This window comes from Anabrus simplex, chromosome 1, assembly GCF_040414725.1.
Source record: "Anabrus simplex isolate iqAnaSimp1 chromosome 1, ASM4041472v1, whole genome shotgun sequence".
In the NCBI taxonomy this organism is placed as follows: domain Eukaryota; kingdom Metazoa; phylum Arthropoda; class Insecta; order Orthoptera; family Tettigoniidae; genus Anabrus; species Anabrus simplex.
In genome coordinates, this window is record NC_090265.1 from 886,929,422 (window position 1) to 886,948,998 (window position 19,577).

General features: G+C 38.0%; 1 protein-coding gene across 2 annotated transcripts in view; it reads right to left on the reverse strand.

Annotated features, from left to right (window-relative positions):
* Positions 1-19,577, reverse strand: part of LOC136857690 (hemicentin-1) — a 509,109-nt gene that overhangs the window by 216,701 nt on the left and 272,831 nt on the right. For both annotated transcript variants that reach the window (XM_067136543.2, XM_068225274.1), the window contains exons 23-24: positions 16,474-16,624; positions 5,745-5,866 (exon numbers count right to left, since the gene is read on the reverse strand). In XM_067136543.2, coding sequence (XP_066992644.2) covers positions 5,745-5,866; positions 16,474-16,624 — 273 coding nt within the window. The remainder of the gene's footprint in view (positions 1-5,744; positions 5,867-16,473; positions 16,625-19,577) is intronic.

Consider the following 19,577-nt stretch of genomic DNA (forward strand, 5'->3'; position numbering starts at 1 on the left):
ACACGTTGGAGGGAGTAATTCTGTTAGTATGAAGGAGTGAGTGAGCTTAGTACATCCAGTTCTGTAATAGTGTATTAGTATTGCATTTTGTATTATCAACTGATTAGATTTAATACTCTTACATGATTATTAACATTATTTTCAATAGAACACAAGTTTTCTTATAGGCCTGCATTAAATAATGTTTCCCAGCATCAGTTACATTAATATGAACATCAAGACTTAATTTTGTTAATATGTACTGTAATATCAATTTGGAAGAAAGGTGGTTAAAAATGATTTTAACCAGAATATTCAGAATAAATAAATAAATAAATAAACAAACCAAAAAAAGCCCAGGATTTTTCCAACCCTGCATTTCATATTATCTTTGTTAAAGGAAAGAAAGTGGTAGCAGTAATCATTGTGCATCAGTTTTTTCCCCCTGATGAAGTAATAACATGTGGCATCTTGGGATCACTAAAAATTTGTATGGCCACTAAAATGTTGTTTGAAAATTGTACCGACAAGAATACTTCCAAGAATGGGCAATGGAAAAGCATATTAATATTATGGAGGATATTTTTTGTGATGTGGATGAAGAGTAGTACTGGGCAAAAAATATTTTGGGCAAAATAATGGATGTAATGTAATGGATAAAGCAGCAATGGATGAAAAAGTATAATGGATGATATGTCTGTGGACTTTTGTTAATGGATGAAACATCCTTCAACATTAGTGTAAGTAACTTTAAATTTACCTCATCTGTTGGGCTTGAATCCCATCTATTATGCTTAACACTAGAACCGCCGGAGCGGTCAAAATGACCGCTACACATTTTCAAAGCCTTATTTTGACCACATTTTTGGTCCTATTGTAAAGAGCTTCAGTGACTTTTTCTGATTACCGGTCAGAATCATCCGTATTAAATTTAATTAATTTTGCGTCATTGGATAGGACGTAGGTAACGAGTATACCTAGAACCGCCGGAGCGGTCATTTTGACCGCTGTATTGATTATCATAATAAAATGCGTTAGAACATGTGCTTATTCCTCTGGTTGAGATAAAATTTGTTTATAATTATTCTCCCTGCAATAATGTAAGCACAACAATGAAACTCTGATAGTCTATGCACGGCCATTGTTCAATTTCCTATTTATTCATTTATTGAAAGGCGGCTACGAGGGCTAATTAGTCAGTCTCCTCTGAGAGTAGAGAACATTCTTCTGCTCTCACAATCCTCTTCAAGGCCTCCCTCACCCCTCCTCTCTCCGTGAGGCAATCACAACCTTGGGACAACTGTCCACTAATCTCTCTCGTCAGTCTGGAGCCACAGCTTCGTCAGCTTGTCACAGACCATGGCTCGTAGACCACCAACCCTTACCGATGAAGAATTACTCACTCTACTGCATGACATTCCAGATGATATGTCTGAAGTTGAATGTGACCCAGATGTAGAGGACCTACGAGAAGAAGCTGCGGACGAAGATTACTACCAACCAAGCGTCCATTCTGAAAGCAGTGATTCAGATGATGCTGAATACCAAATTGTTGAACCAGGTAAGTTACAATAATGATATACGTTATCTTGATGTCAACATTTCAACTTTGGTACTGAAATTCAACATTTAGACTGCAATAATTGCAGGCATAATTATTATGCCTGGTATAGGCCGAGAACTGAAAGTTATCAATTGTTCTATTACAGCAGCAGAAAATGTAGTACGAAAATCTGGAAATAAGAGGGGACGAATCAACACAAGCCTCCCAGGAACAAGTAATACGTTACTAGGTACAGACGGCATCACGGAGTGGACTGTAGGAGAGTTTGGGAAGACTACACCTGGCAGGATGGCTTGTCACAACATCTTGAAAGAAAATCCAGGACCTACTCCATATTCAAAGCGGTATGTTTCTGACGATAGTGTAGCGAGTGCATGGCGTCTTGTTATTGATGAGTCTATATTGAAACACATCAAACACTGTACGGAAATGGAAGCAAAACGTGTTCTAGGTGATGAATTGTGGAGTGTAAGTTTAGAAAAACTGGAGGCATTCATTGCCTTAGTGTATGCTCGTGGTGTTCTTGGAGCCAGTAACACTGAACTTGATGAACTCTGGTCTAAAAAGTGGGGGCCACCATTCTTCAGTGAAACAATGGGGAGGAATTGTTTTCGAGAAATTCAAAGATTTTTGCGTTTCGACCTCAGAACTACAAGATCAGAACGTTTGAAGACTGATAAATTTGCGTTAGTATCAAAAGTATGGAACAAATTCATTGAAAATTGTCAATTGACTTATATTCCAGGTGAAAATCTGACGGCTGATGAGCAGCTTTTCCAAAGCAAAACAAGGTGTCCATTCTTACAGTACATGCCGAACAAACCAGATAAATTTGGAATAAAGTTTTGGCTTCTTGTGGACGTTGACTCAAAGTTTCTGTGCAATGGGTTTCCTTACCTAGGAAAAGACGATCTCAGAGGACGTGACGAGACTCTTCCCGAAAGTGTAGTAATGAAGTTGATGGAACCATTTCAAAAGAAGGGGCGAAACGTGACTACAGACAACTTTTTTACAACAGTGAAACTTGGTAAGAAGTTGAAAAGTAATGGTACGAGTATTGTTGGAACCATTAGACGATCAAGGAGAGAAATACCTAAAGCTGTGAAGGCTATGAAAGCTAGTCTTTACGACTCAACTCTCCTGAAACATTCCAATGACACACTTACTGTTTATCAAGGTAAACGAAACAAGAACGTCCTTTTATACAGTACTTTGCACTCAGAAGTTGAAATTCAAGCTAATCCCAAAAGGATTCCCGAAACAGTAGACTTCTACAACAATACAAAATATGGTGTGGACGTGGTGGATCAAATGGGAAGAAAATATACTGTTCGATCCGCTACCCGAAGATGGCCTGTTCATGTATTTCATAATATTCTTGACTTGGCAGCAATCAATTCCTGGATCATTTTCAAAAAAGTGACCGGGAAGAAGATCAGTCGCCGAAATTACATCCTGAAGCTAGCAGAGGAGCTTCGTATGGGGTACATGGAATCGAAATCTAAGTATGTGGAAAGAGAACCCGAATTTAGTGAGCCTGTGGAAGGAAATGTACAGAGGAGGCAATGCCAAATGAAGAAATGCAGGAATAAGACAAACTTTACCTGCAGAAAGTGCAAACGGCGAGTGTGTGGTTCTTGCTCAAAGGACATAACTAAGGTCGTGGTATGTAGTTCCTGCTTCTAAAGACGCAGAATTGCATCAGCGTGTGCAAATACACTAAAGGAAAAGAAAGACAGTGTTTCAAAAATATGGTGTGGTACGTGGATTTGGCAAACATGTTTCAGGTCATAAATTACACTAAATAAAATGTTACAGTAATTTTCTTTTCTGTTAATGTGTAATAACTATTTTACAGTTTAGACTAAAAGAATTTGAAGTAAAAGCAATGTTTGTTTATTAGATAAGTGTGTTTTAGAGAAACATATCTGTGTTTGTAATAAATTACGAAAATATTACATTTACAATACAATGAAATAATTTGTTTCTTTTCTGCTTTAGATCCCATAATTAATGTTTTATAAACTTAGTAACACATATTTGAAAGTATGACAATGAGTTACTATACATATTTAGAATAAAAATTATAATTCCAATACAGCGGTCAAAATGACCGCATCGGCGGTTCTAGGTATACAATATGTTCCGGCGGTTCTAGTGTTAATTAATGGAATACGTCAATTCATTTTCAGCAATGCTTGGAAGTAAAGTTAAATTTTTGTAACCTGATTCTCTTAGGATCATTAATTTGCAAAGTATTCCACTCTTAACTTGCTGGGAAAGTACTGTTCTAGTTACCTGTACTATACCCTTGTACAGAACAATAATGTTATCACTATTTTATTACCCCTTCTCTCTCATACTTGCATTCCTTAGTTTTGGAAAATTTTGACAGTCACTTTCAAGTAATGCTAATGATAATATAGCCTCAGCTGCCATGTGCAGGCGTTTTTTGCCTGTCAATTCTAATATTCGGTTTTACTCTACCAGATCCAGAGTCACATGCATCTCTCTTGGGTGACCTATGGCTGAGCTCCTTAATTAATATTGTCAGGTGAACACCAAATGTAATACCAGAGATCTTTTAAATGTCAACTTCGTACAACATATACTTTCTCCGCTCTTCAAAATTTCAACAATCTATGCTGTGTTTGAACCCACAATCTTGGGATGCAAAGGATGATAATCTATCACTAATCAACAGAGGGAGCTAATTTCGTGTTTTCCTTGGTATATTTATGTGTCTGTGTGATTAAAATGAGTGTGAAATACAAAGTACTTTCTTTGCTGGATAAATTAAAAACCTTAAGGAAGAATGAAAATGAATGAATGAATGAATGAATGAATGAATGAATGATTGAATGAATTATTGAATCACCCCATCAACACAGTAATTAAAACTGAGAGGACTGTTCCTCTCAGAAAAATTTTAGCCTGAATTTTCACCCCATTTACCATCATACCATTGTTTGTTATTCATCTCGCAACTTTACCAAGGACTCTGCAGTTGCTCACAATCCTGTAACTTATTTATTACTCCATACACCTATAAAATACTCTGCAAAAGGCCTTACCTGTGATTCCACTTCTTTACTCATATCATTATCATTTATCAGTCTTACTAATGAACTGTGTATAACTTTTACACACAGTTTATGTGCCATTTCCTTCTGTGGTATGCATTATTATTACACTATGGGTGGGAGAAGGTTAATGACTACCTGTACATCTGTTGGACCTTTCACGCAAGTGAATGCACGTACAGTTGCCCATGAGTAAAAATGGGCTGAGGCACTTAGATTCTATTTTCCCAAAAAGTCTGGCCTTGAGATTTATTTATAGTCATAGCAAATGTTAGTGTTAATGGGAACTGCAACCTTGACAGGCAGAACAGCATGTCTCGGTCTGATGATATCAGCTTTAAAATGATACTGCCTCTTGCAAGCCCTGTAAAAATTTCCAGTTAAACTACGCTTTCCATTCAACCACATTCTGTAGCAGTACTCATCACAGGTAATGTAGACGCAAGCCAACTTCATTTCACATATGCTGGGAAACAGAGTGCTCAAAGACCAAACTGATTCGAACCTGCCAACTACCAGTTTTTATTGTCTTGATTACTTGATTCTCTGTCTGGCCAGCAGTTAAAATGGTAATTACAAAATTTAACTCAGTACATACACCCCATATGCTGAAGGTCAAACAGGTGCAGCTACAGGTATCTATTGCAAATATTGACCCATCACTGTCTATTTTTTGCATCTTCTTCCATGGACTCTTCCATTTTCATGTCTGATTAACAGTTTTCCTGCATTCCTTCAGATAGGAAAGGAAAGGCATCCGATTGCTGAATTTGAAACAATTAGAACTGATATTGAAATGCAGGGATTTTCATTCTATGATTATCATACAATATTTATTTAATGAAACATGATACTTAGAAAGAAAAACTCGATGAGGTCCTGGAATTATGATTGGAAGAATAAGCCATCTCCCAAGGTTGTACAGTACTATGAACCCAACTCTCACAATTTTGTCTTTTTGATGGAATTATGTATATGTTCTTATCCTAGTTCCCAAATCCTATATTTGACAATATTACTTGTTAATTCCTTTCCATTTATTTCATACCTTAACAAAAAACAGTGAATTATCCAAACTATTCTAATAGTACATACTAAAGATGTGGACCCAACCTTACCACTCACAGTGAGGTAGAAAACCTTCTGCATGATTCCCACATCATTCTCAGCATCACATACATATGTTCCAGCCAGTTCAGGTTGAACACTCATGATAGTTAAAGTTCCTTGATCACCAATTCTGGAAACAAACAATAAGAATCTTCTAGTCCAGTTATAAAGCCATACATATAGGAAGACAGGAACATTGAAAGGCAAAGTACAGTAAATTTGTGCCCTTTTATTCCTTAAGGAAATGCAGCTCATTACAATGGAGGTAAGCTGCTTGTACTTTTTTAACCACATATCAGCCCTCCTGCTGACTTGAAATTTCTGACGGTACCAGAAAACATCAAAGGACCAGAACAATCTCTACATCTTCGTACACTGCCATCTTAAGAAATATTAGCTCTCTCCTCATCAATCCCAGTTCCTCTACATCAAACTTTTACAGCCCGTGATGAGGCTGTTTTTCTTCTTTTTCCTTTACAAGTTTGTTTAAGTCGCACTGACACAGATAGGTCTTATGGTGACAATGAGCTTGTTTCTGCTTCCCAGCTTCATTAAGAGGGTGGGATTCAATACTCCTTGAGAGGCCATCTTGACAGATCTTCAGTCTCGGAAGGTATAATGTACAGATTATGGGCTCCCTGAAAGGTTTGTCAGGGGAACATTCCCACATGTATGTTTGTCCTATTTTCTTTGTCTTTTACCATCTGTATTAATCATTTTTGTTTCCTATAATGGAATTTGGTTGAAATAGACATGTTTTGTTGTGTTTATCCAGCTTTCTTCCTATCCTATACTACCCAAATCAAGAAGTACTTCACAACAAACATTGCCTCAGACAAGCTAGAGTATGGTCCCAGCGTATGGGACCCTCGCTACGATTACTTGATTCAAGAACTGGAAAAAAATCCTAAGAAAAGCAGCTCGATTTGTTCTGAGCGATTTCTGACAAAATAGTGTTACAAATATGTTGCAAAGTTTGGGCTGGGAAGACTTGGGAGAAAGAAGACAAGCTGCTCGACTAAGCGGTATATTCTGAACTGCCAGTGGAGAGATGGCATGGAATGATATTACTAGACAAATAAGTTTGAGTGGTGTCTTTAAAAGTAGGAAAGATCACAGTATGAAGATAAAGTTGGAATTCAAGAGGACAAATTGGGGCAAATATTTGTTTGTAGGAATGGGAGTTAGGGACTGGAATAACTTACCAAGGGAGATGTTCAACAAATTTCCAATTCCTTTGCAACATTTAAGAAAAGGCTAGGAAAACAACAGATAGGGAATCTGCCACCTGGGCAACTGCCCTAAAATTTCCAATTCCTTTGCAACATTTAAGAAAAGGCTAGGAAAACAACAGATAGGGAATCTGCCACCTGGGCAACTGCCCTAAAATGCAGAACAGTAGTGACTGATTGAAAGCGGAAACCATTGTGTCAACAATCTTGGTTGAGGACCAATCAAATTACTCAATATCAAACAGGTTGTTTCACAACCAGTTAAATTTAAATCTTCTCTCGCTATGAAGTTCTCAAAAGCTGAGTATCCCTGCTGCCAGGACCCCCATAAATCCTATGAGGGAACACAGCATCTCAAAATTAGTTACACTAATATACATTATTAAGTAATACACTTAAAAAACTTCTTTATCTCTCTTGTTTTCTTGTGTTTATTCAGCTTTCTTCTCATTCTACACTTCCTATGTCAAGACGAAATATATGTCCCCTCAATGAGTGTTGAAGCCTCTCCTCCTGATGAAACTGGGAAGCAGAAAATAGCTTATCTAGGGCCTGAGAAGAGATGGATGTAGAAGAATTGATAAGAGAGAGCCAATTTAGTTGAAGTGGCAGAGCATGAAGATGTAGACATTGTTTGGTCCTTGTGTTTTTTATTCTATTTCTTCCTCTTCCTAAACTGACCTGCCATTGTGTTTATGCTACTGTAATGTGTGTTCTTTTTGATGTTCCTTTCTATACATGGCTTGATTTGCACTTGTTCGTTCCATCCCACCACAAGCCTGGTTATAAGTTATCATACAGAATCTATGCAGAAGGTCGTTTGAGATCTCTGGTGACAAGTTTGAAGGCCGCTGGTGATGCTGTTATCAACTTGAGCACATCAAGCCGGGAAGAGATGATTCATGTCAGTACTAAGAACGTGTGTGTAGAGTTTTGTGACAGCTGCAATGATGCTGAAGCGGATCGACACTTACTGTGAGGGCTACAAAACAGCCCTTTCCGATGATAAAAATATAGCTATTCTGCAATCCAAGAAATGTGCAAGAAGCATTATTTCTTTATATCAAAGAATGGGATCAGTGCCGTATTGAATAAAAAAAGGCAAAGGCCAACTGGGATTAATTCCGTAGGGAAAAAACAGGCAAATCCACGCCCAGCCACCAGCCGTACACCAGAAGTGAAAATGAAGGCCCTTGTCTCAAGTGGTAACCCTGCCCCCCCAAAGGACTTTCGCACGTAAGTTGGGGATGTCTGTTTCAACAGTTACACCATAGTCAACGATGACCTGCAATTAGAAAAGCAGCATAAGTGCCGAGTTCACAAGCTGTTGCCTTGTCACATTTTGGAACGTCGCACTAACGCAAGAAAGCTGTATGAAGACTATCTAGCAAGGGACAGATGGAAAAATGTGGTGAGTGCAACAAACCCCGCTTGATTCATTACTGCCCTACAGACAAAAACATTTATCAAACATTGTATAAAGAATGACAGGAAAATTTTCCAAGGGGTTTCATGATCATTACTGCATACTGCTACAATGGCAAGTTAACCATTCACCGAGTGGCAAATAAAGTGAAAGTGAACTCTACATACTATCAGCAAGAGATTTTAGCACCCATTTACAACACACATATCCCAGCACTGTATGGGAGGACAAAAAATCAGGCATGGGTACATCAAGATAAAACATCCAGCCACATGTCTCGTTTGACGCATCTGTTCTTAGAGAGAATGGAGATGGAAACTGGATTCCATGCAACTGGTGAAGGCATCTGACCCATGGACATCTGTGCATTTGGACTCCTAAAAGGGTCCTTAAGAAATCAATGCCCATGCACTATCAATGGCCTCTGAAAAGCCTGTCAGGAGGAGTGGGATAAGATAGACATGATCATTGGTGGAGACATGGCTTTTCATAAGCTAATTACCCTTCAAATATTGTCCCCAGAGATCCTGAAAGACCTTCTGTACATGTACAATAACAGTTTTTGATTGTACGTTGCTCTGAATTTTAAAAGAAAGGTATTTCTGTATTGACCGTGTCAACAATAAGAAGGAAATGCAATTTTTAATTTTCCGTCATCTCTGTCTGTATGTACATACATTATCACGAGGAAATGGTTGAACAGAATTTAATGAAAATCAGTGTATAAAGTCTGAAACTAATGCACTACAGTCTAGGCTATATATAATTGTATTCACAGTGGGTAGAATTTTAGTTTAGGGGAAGGCCTAAAATTTAATTCTCAAATATCTATGGTATTACTGGCCCTATCCATAAATACCACATAACAAAAATTATAGAGTATGCAACATCTGCTCTTAATGCCGGTTCTCAGCTTGATGTGTGGTACACTGATATTGCAAAGGCTTTTGATACCGTAGACCACGCACTTCTTTCCTATAAACTCTCAGAATGTTTCAGTATCCACGGTCGCTTCCTAACTCTCCTGCAGAGCTTTCTCAATGCCAGAACTCAGCGTGTGGTTCTCGATGGGTTCAGTTTGACTCTTGTTCTGGTACATTCTGGTGCCCCACAGGGCAGTGTTCTAGGTCCGCTTCCTTTTGTCTTATTTATTGACGATCTCATTAATACTATATCCTCTGTTTCTTGTGAAATTCTACGATTTGCAGATGACTGTAAAATATTCAAACAAATTGATTCCTTATCAAACGTAAACTCCTTACAGAGTGGGCTTAACTCACTCTCTGAATGGTGCTCCACATGGCGTCTTAAGCCTAATCCTACTAAGTGTTCCTCTATTTCGATCACGCTTCGTAAATCCCCTATTCTTAGTAAATACTCCCTCCTCGGTAACCTGTTCCCAACTCTAACAGAACAAAATGACTTAGGAGTGTTGTTTGACAGTAAACTGTTATTTGTCCCCCATTTACAAAAGATAACCTCACGAGCAATGTCACTTCTTGGTTTGTTGTATAGATTTTCTGACATCACAGATATCCATGCTCTCTGAGCCTACTATGTATCTTGCATCCTACCAATTATTGAATTCGCGTCTCCCATTTGGTCTACCACTTCACCCACTAATCTGAATCACACTGACCACGTGCAGTCAATTCTTCTGTGCCATTGTTAGAGCCAGAGTATGTGATTGTCAAAACTTGAGCAGTAATCAGATACTGGATAAGTTAAACCTTCGCCCGTTGTCACAGGAAAGTAGCCGACCTTAGATTTCTATATAATGCTGTTAACAGTTTATTTCATTCTCCTGAACCCGCATCCTTCTTTTTCTTACATGTTCCAACTCGCAAAACCAGGATTAATACGCCCCTTCATATTCCGTATTCCCGCCTCAGTCTTGTTCAAAGAAGTTTATTTATCCGCATACCAACCCTCCTTAACTCTTTATCTTCTGACAGGAACTTGGACGTTTTTTTCTTCGTATGCCTCCTTTAATCGATTCTTCCTTAACCTAGTATGTTTTCTTCATATTCCTTTCTTCTCTTCTCATTGCTGTTCCCTCTTTTGAACATAATGTAATACTTATTTATTTATTTTTTACTGTACTATACCATTACATACCGTATGTGTTACGTCTGTATTTTTCTTACTGTGCCTAGCTATAAGTTCTTCTCTTCGTTTTACGTTCAATCATCAGTTTTCCTCATTGTTTCTTTTTGCCTTTATGTTTTGTTGCTAATTGTTGTGGCTCTACAGTTATTTTGTTAGTTTTTAATTTTTCTCTATTTTTATCATTAGATGTTTTACCTTCATTGTTCTTACACTAAATTTTTTATGTTTGCCTTGTGCTACTCTATTGTAAATATATTTTTTATTGCAGAGCTCTGTAATTCGGCTTCTCGCTGTTTTGGCTTCCCTAATAAATAAATAAATAAAAAATTGAAAAATAAATACATTTTTTTGATCATTTATGCCGTACACAGATTTCAAAAGAGGATTTTTATAGAGATCATTCTGGCAATGTTTTATAGGCTTTGCACACTTGTCAGAACTTTTGTATACGAAGGCTGTATATAAAGCAGTGGCAACATAGTCAGGACACTTGCAGGAGATCGAGCATTCACAAATAGGATATGGGAGCAGTCAGGTGGCACAGCTGTCGATGTCTAGTGTGCATTTGATGGGCATCTGGTTGGAAGTGTTGTTGCTGTGTAGCACTGAAGTGAAGAGTGTCAATTTCACTGCTCTGAAGCTTTAAAAAGAGATCAGCATTCCTGGATTAAAATCACGGTTGCCTGTGGTAAAATGATCATCAGAATTACGTGAAGCCTGTAGTGAGAATGCATACCATATACAACGGTTGCATGATGGGTCAAGGCGTTTTGTGCGGGTCGGAATGAGACTGCAGATTGCACCGCACATATTGACCGTCCATTCCTCATAATCAGATTGACATCATGAGTGGTCTCGTTTTGGTAGGGCATGGATGGACTGTCTGGCAATTATCCATAGAGGTTGGTCTTAGTCATCAACTGGTGTGGCACATACTGATAAAATGTCTTAACATGAGGAAAATTGGGTCCCGTTGGGTTCCACATCAACTCACCAACGTACAGAAATAACACCAGCATGCTCTGGCTGGCATCCACCTGGACAGATACTGCAACGAAGGAAACACATTTCTGCAGCGCAATGTTGCCATTAATGAGACGTGTACGCAAGCCTACAAGCCCGAATTAAAGCGTCAATTGATATAGATGTTGATTCCCATGGGAATCTGAAATATTTGTCCTGAATGAGCAAATTTATAATACCAATATAAATGGTCCGTTATTGGACATTATAAATTTTCCAGCTAGCTCATTCTTGGTTGCCAGCGTTTCGCCCTCGTGTGCTAGGGTGGGCTCATCAGTTGGTACCTAGCACACCTACCAATACGCTGGCTAGTGCATACCGTGGAGGCCACTGCGTAGGCTAACTGGAGCCACCGGCAGTGCCAATGCACTAAGAGACTTTGTCTCATCACTAAAAATTGATGCCTGCTTGGCCATCAGATGATATAGATGTTGATTACCATTTATATTGGTATTATAAATTTGCTCATTCAGGACAAATATTTCAGATTCCCTATGGGAATCAACATCTATATCATCTGATGGCCAAGCAGGCATCAATTTTTAGTGATGAGACAAAGTCTCTTAGTGCATTGGCACTGCCGGTGGCTCCAGTTAGCCTACGCAGTGGCCTCCACGGTATGCACTAGCTAGCGTATTGGTAGGTGTGCTAGGTACCAACTGATGAGCCCACCCTAGCACACGAGGGCGAAACGCTGGCAACCAAGAATGAGCTAGCTGGAAAATTTATAATGTCCAATAACGGACCATTTATATTGGTATTAAAGCGTCAATCGAATGAATGGCGTGGCCCAGGTCTACAGAAATTTCGAGAGCGCCATACTTGGGTGAAGCTTATGCTGATTGTGGTATACGACTTACGCATGCTGTGCTTGAAGGACGAACCATCAACAGTGACTACTATTGGCGATTTCTGGAGCGAGATTTGCATCCAGCTATGTAGCAAAAGGTCCACATTTATTGCGAGGCGATTGCCCTATTGTCTTACATGACAATGCCCGTTGCCAAGTCACAATATCAAGCTCTTGTAGCAACAGTGGCATTGGGAGGTCTTGGAACACCCTCTGTATTCACCAGACATGAGACCTTGTGACTTTGACCTGTTTCTGAAGTTGCAGGAACTCCTCCGGGGCTGCCGATTTCCTGACGTAGCATCTGTACTCCACGCAGTAGGGCGCTCCGTTGCTGTCATCAAGAGAGAATGCCTTGCCAATGGCTTCAGTGGCTTCCAGACACTTGGAAAAAGGTAATAGACTTTGTGGGTGACAACATTCAAGGAATATAATGCAATTGTACTTGTTAGTTCATTAAAAATGGCGTTCTATCAGTATTGCCACTACTTTATGCACAGTACTCGTATTAACTCAATACTAGGCGCTCTTTCATAATGGAAGAGATCGAATCAAGATCGGCAAAAATGCAAAACGTATGAAACTGTTACGTGCCACAGAGAGCAATAAAGCAAGTACATCATGAAAAACTGCCCACTTATGTGAGGCAGAATCTGGGGAACAGTGTGAGGGGGTGGACAAATATGTCATCATGCATATGTTAAGTGATTGTCCCATCAACGACAGATACTACAGCTAGTATCTAATATATACGTAACTAGCAGTTAGCCGCGGCTTTGATCGTGTCGATTTCATCATCTGTTAAAAGCAATTGTTCCTTGGTCCTGTACTAAGACATTATCTGAAAATTGGTAAGATATAAAAACTCACTGAAAAACTGAGTTTCATTTACCGCAGAAACTCTTTGCAAACCACATTTGTGGCATTGCCTTTGGGGGCTAAGATTACCATGTGACATAGATCTGTACATGTGAGAAACAGTCTTCTCTCGAGGCAAAAAAAACCAAAACCATATTTCTTTATTTTTAAAAGAGATTCCAAATACCTATTTCTATGTCTGTAAAATTTTCAGTTTTTGAGATTTAAGTATCCTCATTAAAATTAATTCAACTCTCTTTTCACTTCACTTCACCCCCGTTACGTGCCTTTTTCGAAAATAAAAAATGTTCCTGTATTTTTAAAGGACTTTCCAAATACCAAGTTTCACGTCTGTAACATGTTAAGTTTTTTTACTTATATTCTGTAGATATACCAGTACTCAATTTAAAAATCCACCTGCTCTTTCAATTCTTTTCACCCCCTTAAGTGGATTTTCCAAAAACAAAAAAGTTTTTCTTTATTTTTAAAAGAGATTCGAAATACCTGTTTTTACATCTGTAACATCTTCAGTTTCTGAGATATAAGTATCCTCATAAACAGAATTCAACACTTTTACTTATTTTCACCCCCCTCCCTTAAGTGGATTTTCTGAAACCAAAGAATACGTGTTTCTTTATTTGGAATCTTCTTTCAAATACAAATTTTCATGTCTGTAACATCTTCAGTTTTTGAGCTATAAGTATTCCCATGAAAACAAATCATCACCTTTTTCACCCCCCTTCTGCCCCCTTAAGTTGATATCCACCCCCCACAAAAAAAATGTTTCTTTATTTTTAAAGTAGATTCCAAATACCAATTTTCACGTCTGTGACCTTCAGTTCTTGAGATACAAGTATCCCCATAAAAAGAATTCAATTCTTTTACTTCCTTTCACACTCTCTCCTTAAGCGAATTTTCCAGGGGGAAAAAAGTGTTTTAATTTATAAAGGAGCTTCCAAATATCAACTATCAGGGCTGTAACACATTCAGTTTTTTTGGAGATATATGTATTGTACCAGAAACGCTGGTCCAAGATAAAGTCCCTGTGCTTTGAACTTGCATTACATGCTGCATGCCAACTCAACAGCTAGCTGCAGCATGCAGACCATATGAGACGTGGAGCATATGACATCACAGCCTACCTCACCTTGTGACAGAAAGATTGCATCAGCCAAAGAACATTCAAAATGTTCTATGCCTAATAACTTTCCTTAGGATAATAATTAAATCATGAGAACAACATCATCGCGTTGCCAAATTTTTTGTCTCCATTTCCACCAAGTTTGGTGTAAATCCGAAAAAAGCTAAAGAAGATATTCAATGAAATACAATTACTGCTTCCCAAGGCAGATCAGTTTGTCAAGTACCACGGTCGAATCCGGTTGGTCGGCTCATGGCAGTCGCAATGTAATGTTGAGTGACAGTTTAATTTCTTTGCGTTCAGGAACTTTAATTCAACGGTGTTGAAATTTGACTTATAAATATTCTTCTATTACAGTTCATGAGTGATAGAATTTTTACTCAAACTGAGAGCGATATCATACAACTTGTGCTTCACCAACATTTACAAGTGACTGATTATTTAGGATGAGTGTTTTAAGACTTGTGTTTATTTTCCAAGTTCTCATATTTAAGTGAATGAGATGTTCTGATCAGTGATAGACGTTTGAACGGTGTTTGTATTTCGTCAAGTGATTGAAATATTTTGACTTTTCATTGATATAATGGTTCTATAAGACTTAGAATTTCTCAAGTGTTGAACATTGACAGGTGATTGAATACAAAATTAACCTAAACTCTGTAACTACGTCACCGGACTTGCAATTTTCTTGTGTGTAAATAATTCTCAAATACTTGAAAATATTTTCGTAGGTGATAGACTGCGAACTGTATATTTGAACTTGTATTTATCCGCCTTACGAGTGACTGAACCAAGGACTGTTAATGAGCAGTCAGTTTCAATTTATTTTCAATTAACACATGTGAACAGGACTAATTTCACAAGTAAAACATTTTCGTTTCCATCCAATCAAAGTGATTGCCTTTAAAACTGTCGAAACACTTAGGATTATTTGTCAAGTGAGAAAACTTCAACTTATGCCAAGTAACACATTCTTCAAACTTACTAGGTCAATTTCATTGACAATCGGCAATACGAAGTTACATTATCATATAGTTTTAAGTGCCTGTTATTTTGCGAGTTTGATTTTATTGACATTCGACTTCACTTACCTTTCAAGTGCTAAGACTAATTGTGTGTTTATCCTATAAATTCATCCTATATGTGACCAATCTTGATGCCCATACTACTAGAACTTCTGGACTGTCAAGACCTTCTAGAAATTCTAGACCATCCAGAAGCAGTGTTGGTATCTGATAGTTCCAGGAACTGACAGGTTCAACAAAAGGACATATTTGTTTATTTAATTGAACATCAATACACGCACTTATGCTCTGAAGATATTGATTTGGAGAGCGGCTTCTGCACAGATGAAAAAGAGATATGATAATGATGTTAAACAAGGTTTATAACATGTAGAAATCGTGTACTCGAAGAATGAATCAATAACTAAAACATGGTAGAATGTCACTAGAATCTACCCCATGTTCTGACACTAATCATTTGAAGTGAATTCTATTCTGCCGAATGTCAATAAAATCTGCCAATTAGGAAAAAGCATCCAACTGCACATCCAAAGCTTATTAGAAGTGCTGAAATGCACAGGCAACAGGCAACAGCAAATACATCCAGATATTAGAAGATAAAATATCACTAGGAAGAGGCTCAGGAGCATGATTTTGAGTAAATGGGCTTTCTTCTGAAAAGGCACCACAGAAAGATGAAACTGAATTAAGGTGCTGAAAAGCTAACGGTTTACAGTTTAAATCTAGGTAAGTTCAATTGTACATGAGGATACTTTTACGTTTTTCTTTTCTCATAGCAATATTCAGGAGTTTCACAACACTTAATTATACTTCAAATTGGTCACTCATTCAGGGTATTTTCATGCTCTTGATATAATTATAATTCATCTGATCTAACAAGATAAACATATATTATGCTGCTTCCTGTACAATGAAAGACTACTAACCAGGTAAACTCACAGTACCGGTATGTAACTTCTTTTATTTTATTTTATATTTTTTCTGCAACCAGAACAAGACTAATCTCTATAGCATATCAGCTAGCAGATCAATTCTCATTTGAGTTCTCAATGAATTTAAAATTTAGAACTTACATGTAGTTGATGTCATTTTCAATGTCTTGGCCATTGTGTTGCCACATAAGATCAGGAGCTGGTGAGCCTGATACATGGCAGTCCAGGGTTACCTGCTGACCAATACCTGCTTGTAGAAACTCTTCATATGGAGGATAGATATCTGGAGGCACTGCACAAAGAAACAAAATGATATTGCACTCTGTTCATACTGAGGTAATTACTTAAAATTGCCTCCACTTCCTCACATGTGTCCTTTTTACAGCATTCTTGGATCCATAACATTTTCACAGTCAAAAGATCTATTTTGTTAAAGGGATCAGGTCTAATGTTAATTATTACACAATATTATGTATGTATTAGACATGAAAGTAGGGAGAATGATTGTAGGTACAAACAAGTTGGAATAATAGCAGAAGAGTACTCAGAATGAAGAAACTACAAGTGAACTTGATGAATGAAACTGTATGCATAAACCAGCTTAAGTGGTAAGATCATCTGAGGTGAACAAGGAGGATAGGTTACTTAGGAGAATAATGGACTTGGATATGAAGGGTAAGAGAAGTGGAGGGAGACTCAGGCAGCAATGGTTAGACTCATTTTTTAATGATAGATGGTGTAGAACTAGGGGCTGTCTAGCTGACACGGTAAAGGCATGCCTGGTGACCTGGAAGGACAGAGATTTGACTCCCCACCATGAAGCTGAAAAATGTAAGAAACAAAATTTCCATTTCTGGAGCAAGACATGACTCTGAAGTTCACTCAATCCATACCAAAAATGACCACCAGCTTAATTTCTTGTGGGAAAAGGCAGCTGGGCATAAAGCTAAACCACTTTATCCCTCTTAGTGCTGACATTATGGATAGTGGAAACCTTTACTTTCCACACCTTACAGGCCTTCACAGCCTGTAAGAAAATGGCTTTGCTTGGTGTGGAACTAAATGAGGCTTCAGAGCTAATCACAATTAGAAACTTGTGGAGGTGCTTAGTTAACTCACAGAGGCTTATAAACTCAACTCTGAAAGGCATACCAGTCTATAATAATTTATAATTTTGTGAGGCTATTTATAATTTCGTGGAACTATTGCTAGCATGGTACAGTCCTTGTAAAGGAGCCCCTCTCATGATGGTGGGCAGCATCTGACGTGTATGGGAAACAGCAGTTATTGTGGCAGAGGATAGTGTTATGTGCGATGATGAGTTGCAAGAATGTTGCGGACAGCACAAAAATTCAGTCTCTGAGCCAAGGAAATTAACAATTTTAGATTTAAATCCCCAATCCAGCCAGGAACTGAACCTAGGGCCCTGTGAACCAAAGGCCTCTCAGTTGACCATTCGGCCAAGGAGCCAGACATAATTCAATAATGCATGAATGCCAAATAATGCAAGTGAAAACATTCATATATTTTATCCTTATTACTACCTGTACATATGTTTTCTAGTTTTGATTAAAAAATAAAAAATAAAGGTAAACTACCTTTCTCCTCAAGAATCTTTAATGCTGTTAGCGAACCGGATAAAGTAGGGTTCTACATTGATATTTCTTTTGAAAGCCTTTGAATACTGACTAATACGAAACAGGCCTTGTCTGTAAACTTGTGTGGTGAAGCCACCAACTTGGTCACCTTTACTAGGCCACTGATCACTGTATTCTCAATGAACTGAACAGGGAATCAAGTGTGTGTCTTTCATACGGTATATTTAGTATCCCATATCGAGAGTGGGTCACATACGATTAATTTGATGACATTATAAAGTTACCCCATTAAACAGATGATTGGCGTCCTACAAGGTGATCCATCAAGTCCATTGCTGTTCAACTTGGGGACAGCCGACGTAGTAACAATCTTACCTACTAATTTACGCAGACGACTCATCTAATCTTGATGACCTACAAGAGTGCATGGACAATATGGCAGCATGGGCAGATATGAACAAGCTACAACTGAACAAAAAGGAGGCAGGACAAAATGGAGTGACAAAATATTTTATCAATTAAGGTTGAAAGAAGAATCCCACCTTCCAGTACTTAATGTTTTTATTTATAGCTAGTTCATGAAAATACAAACATAATCTAGCTTCAAGTCTAACTACTTAACTAAAAGATTAGTAAATGTTTCATTCCAAAAATATGGAACATCTTCAGCTAAAAAAATGTAAATGCAAAAATTAACACACATATATATAACACTTCTGGTGAGAAAGAGCGCAAAAATGTTTTTATGTTATGCTAAAACACACAAAATATGTAGATGTTCAAGTTCATAATAAAATCTACGTCCACAAATGAGAAGTGTTTGTACAAAGTGGTCTTCCTTTCTTCAAAAATACTGGAACTGTTACTGTTGTTGCTTATATAAACTTTTCATAAATTAAAGCTGGCAATAGTGGACTTAAAATTTAAATTTTTTTATACTAGGACATGGGAAACTCCTTAAGAAACCAAAGTTAAATTTAGGTCTTGAGTAAACTTGTTGCTATGGTGTTGTAAAGGAGTCTGCAAATGAATCTTTTAGTTAAGTAGTAGTTAGACTTTAAGTTAGATTATGTTTGCATTTTCATGAACTAGCTATAAAAACATTAAGTACTGGAAGGTGGGATTCTTCGTTCATCCTTTGTTGAGTTGATACCAATAAGGAATCAAAACAATTTTTTTTTTTTTTACAAGTTGCTTTACGTCGCACCGACACAGAGAGGTCCTATGGTGACGATGGGATAGGAAACAGCTAGGAGTGGGAAAGAAGTGGCCGTGGCCTTAATTAAGGTACAGCCCCAGCATTTGCCTGGTGTGAAAATGGGAAACCACGGAAAACAAATTTCAGGGCTTCCGACAGTGGGGTTTAAACCCAATATCTTCCGAATACTGGACACTGGCCGCACTTAAGCGACTGCAGCTATTGAGCTTGGTAAACAATGATATTTATAAGTTGTAAAATATTTTATAGAGGTGAGGCACTACAAAGAGTGAGACATTTCAAATACCTAGGAATTACATTACGAGGAGAGTAAGTTTTAGCTGGCCCAGTGGTGTAGGGGTGGCATGCCTGCCTCTTACCCGGAGCCCTGGGTTCGATTCCCAGCCAGGCCAGGGATTTTTACCTGGACCTGAGGGCTGGTTCAAGGT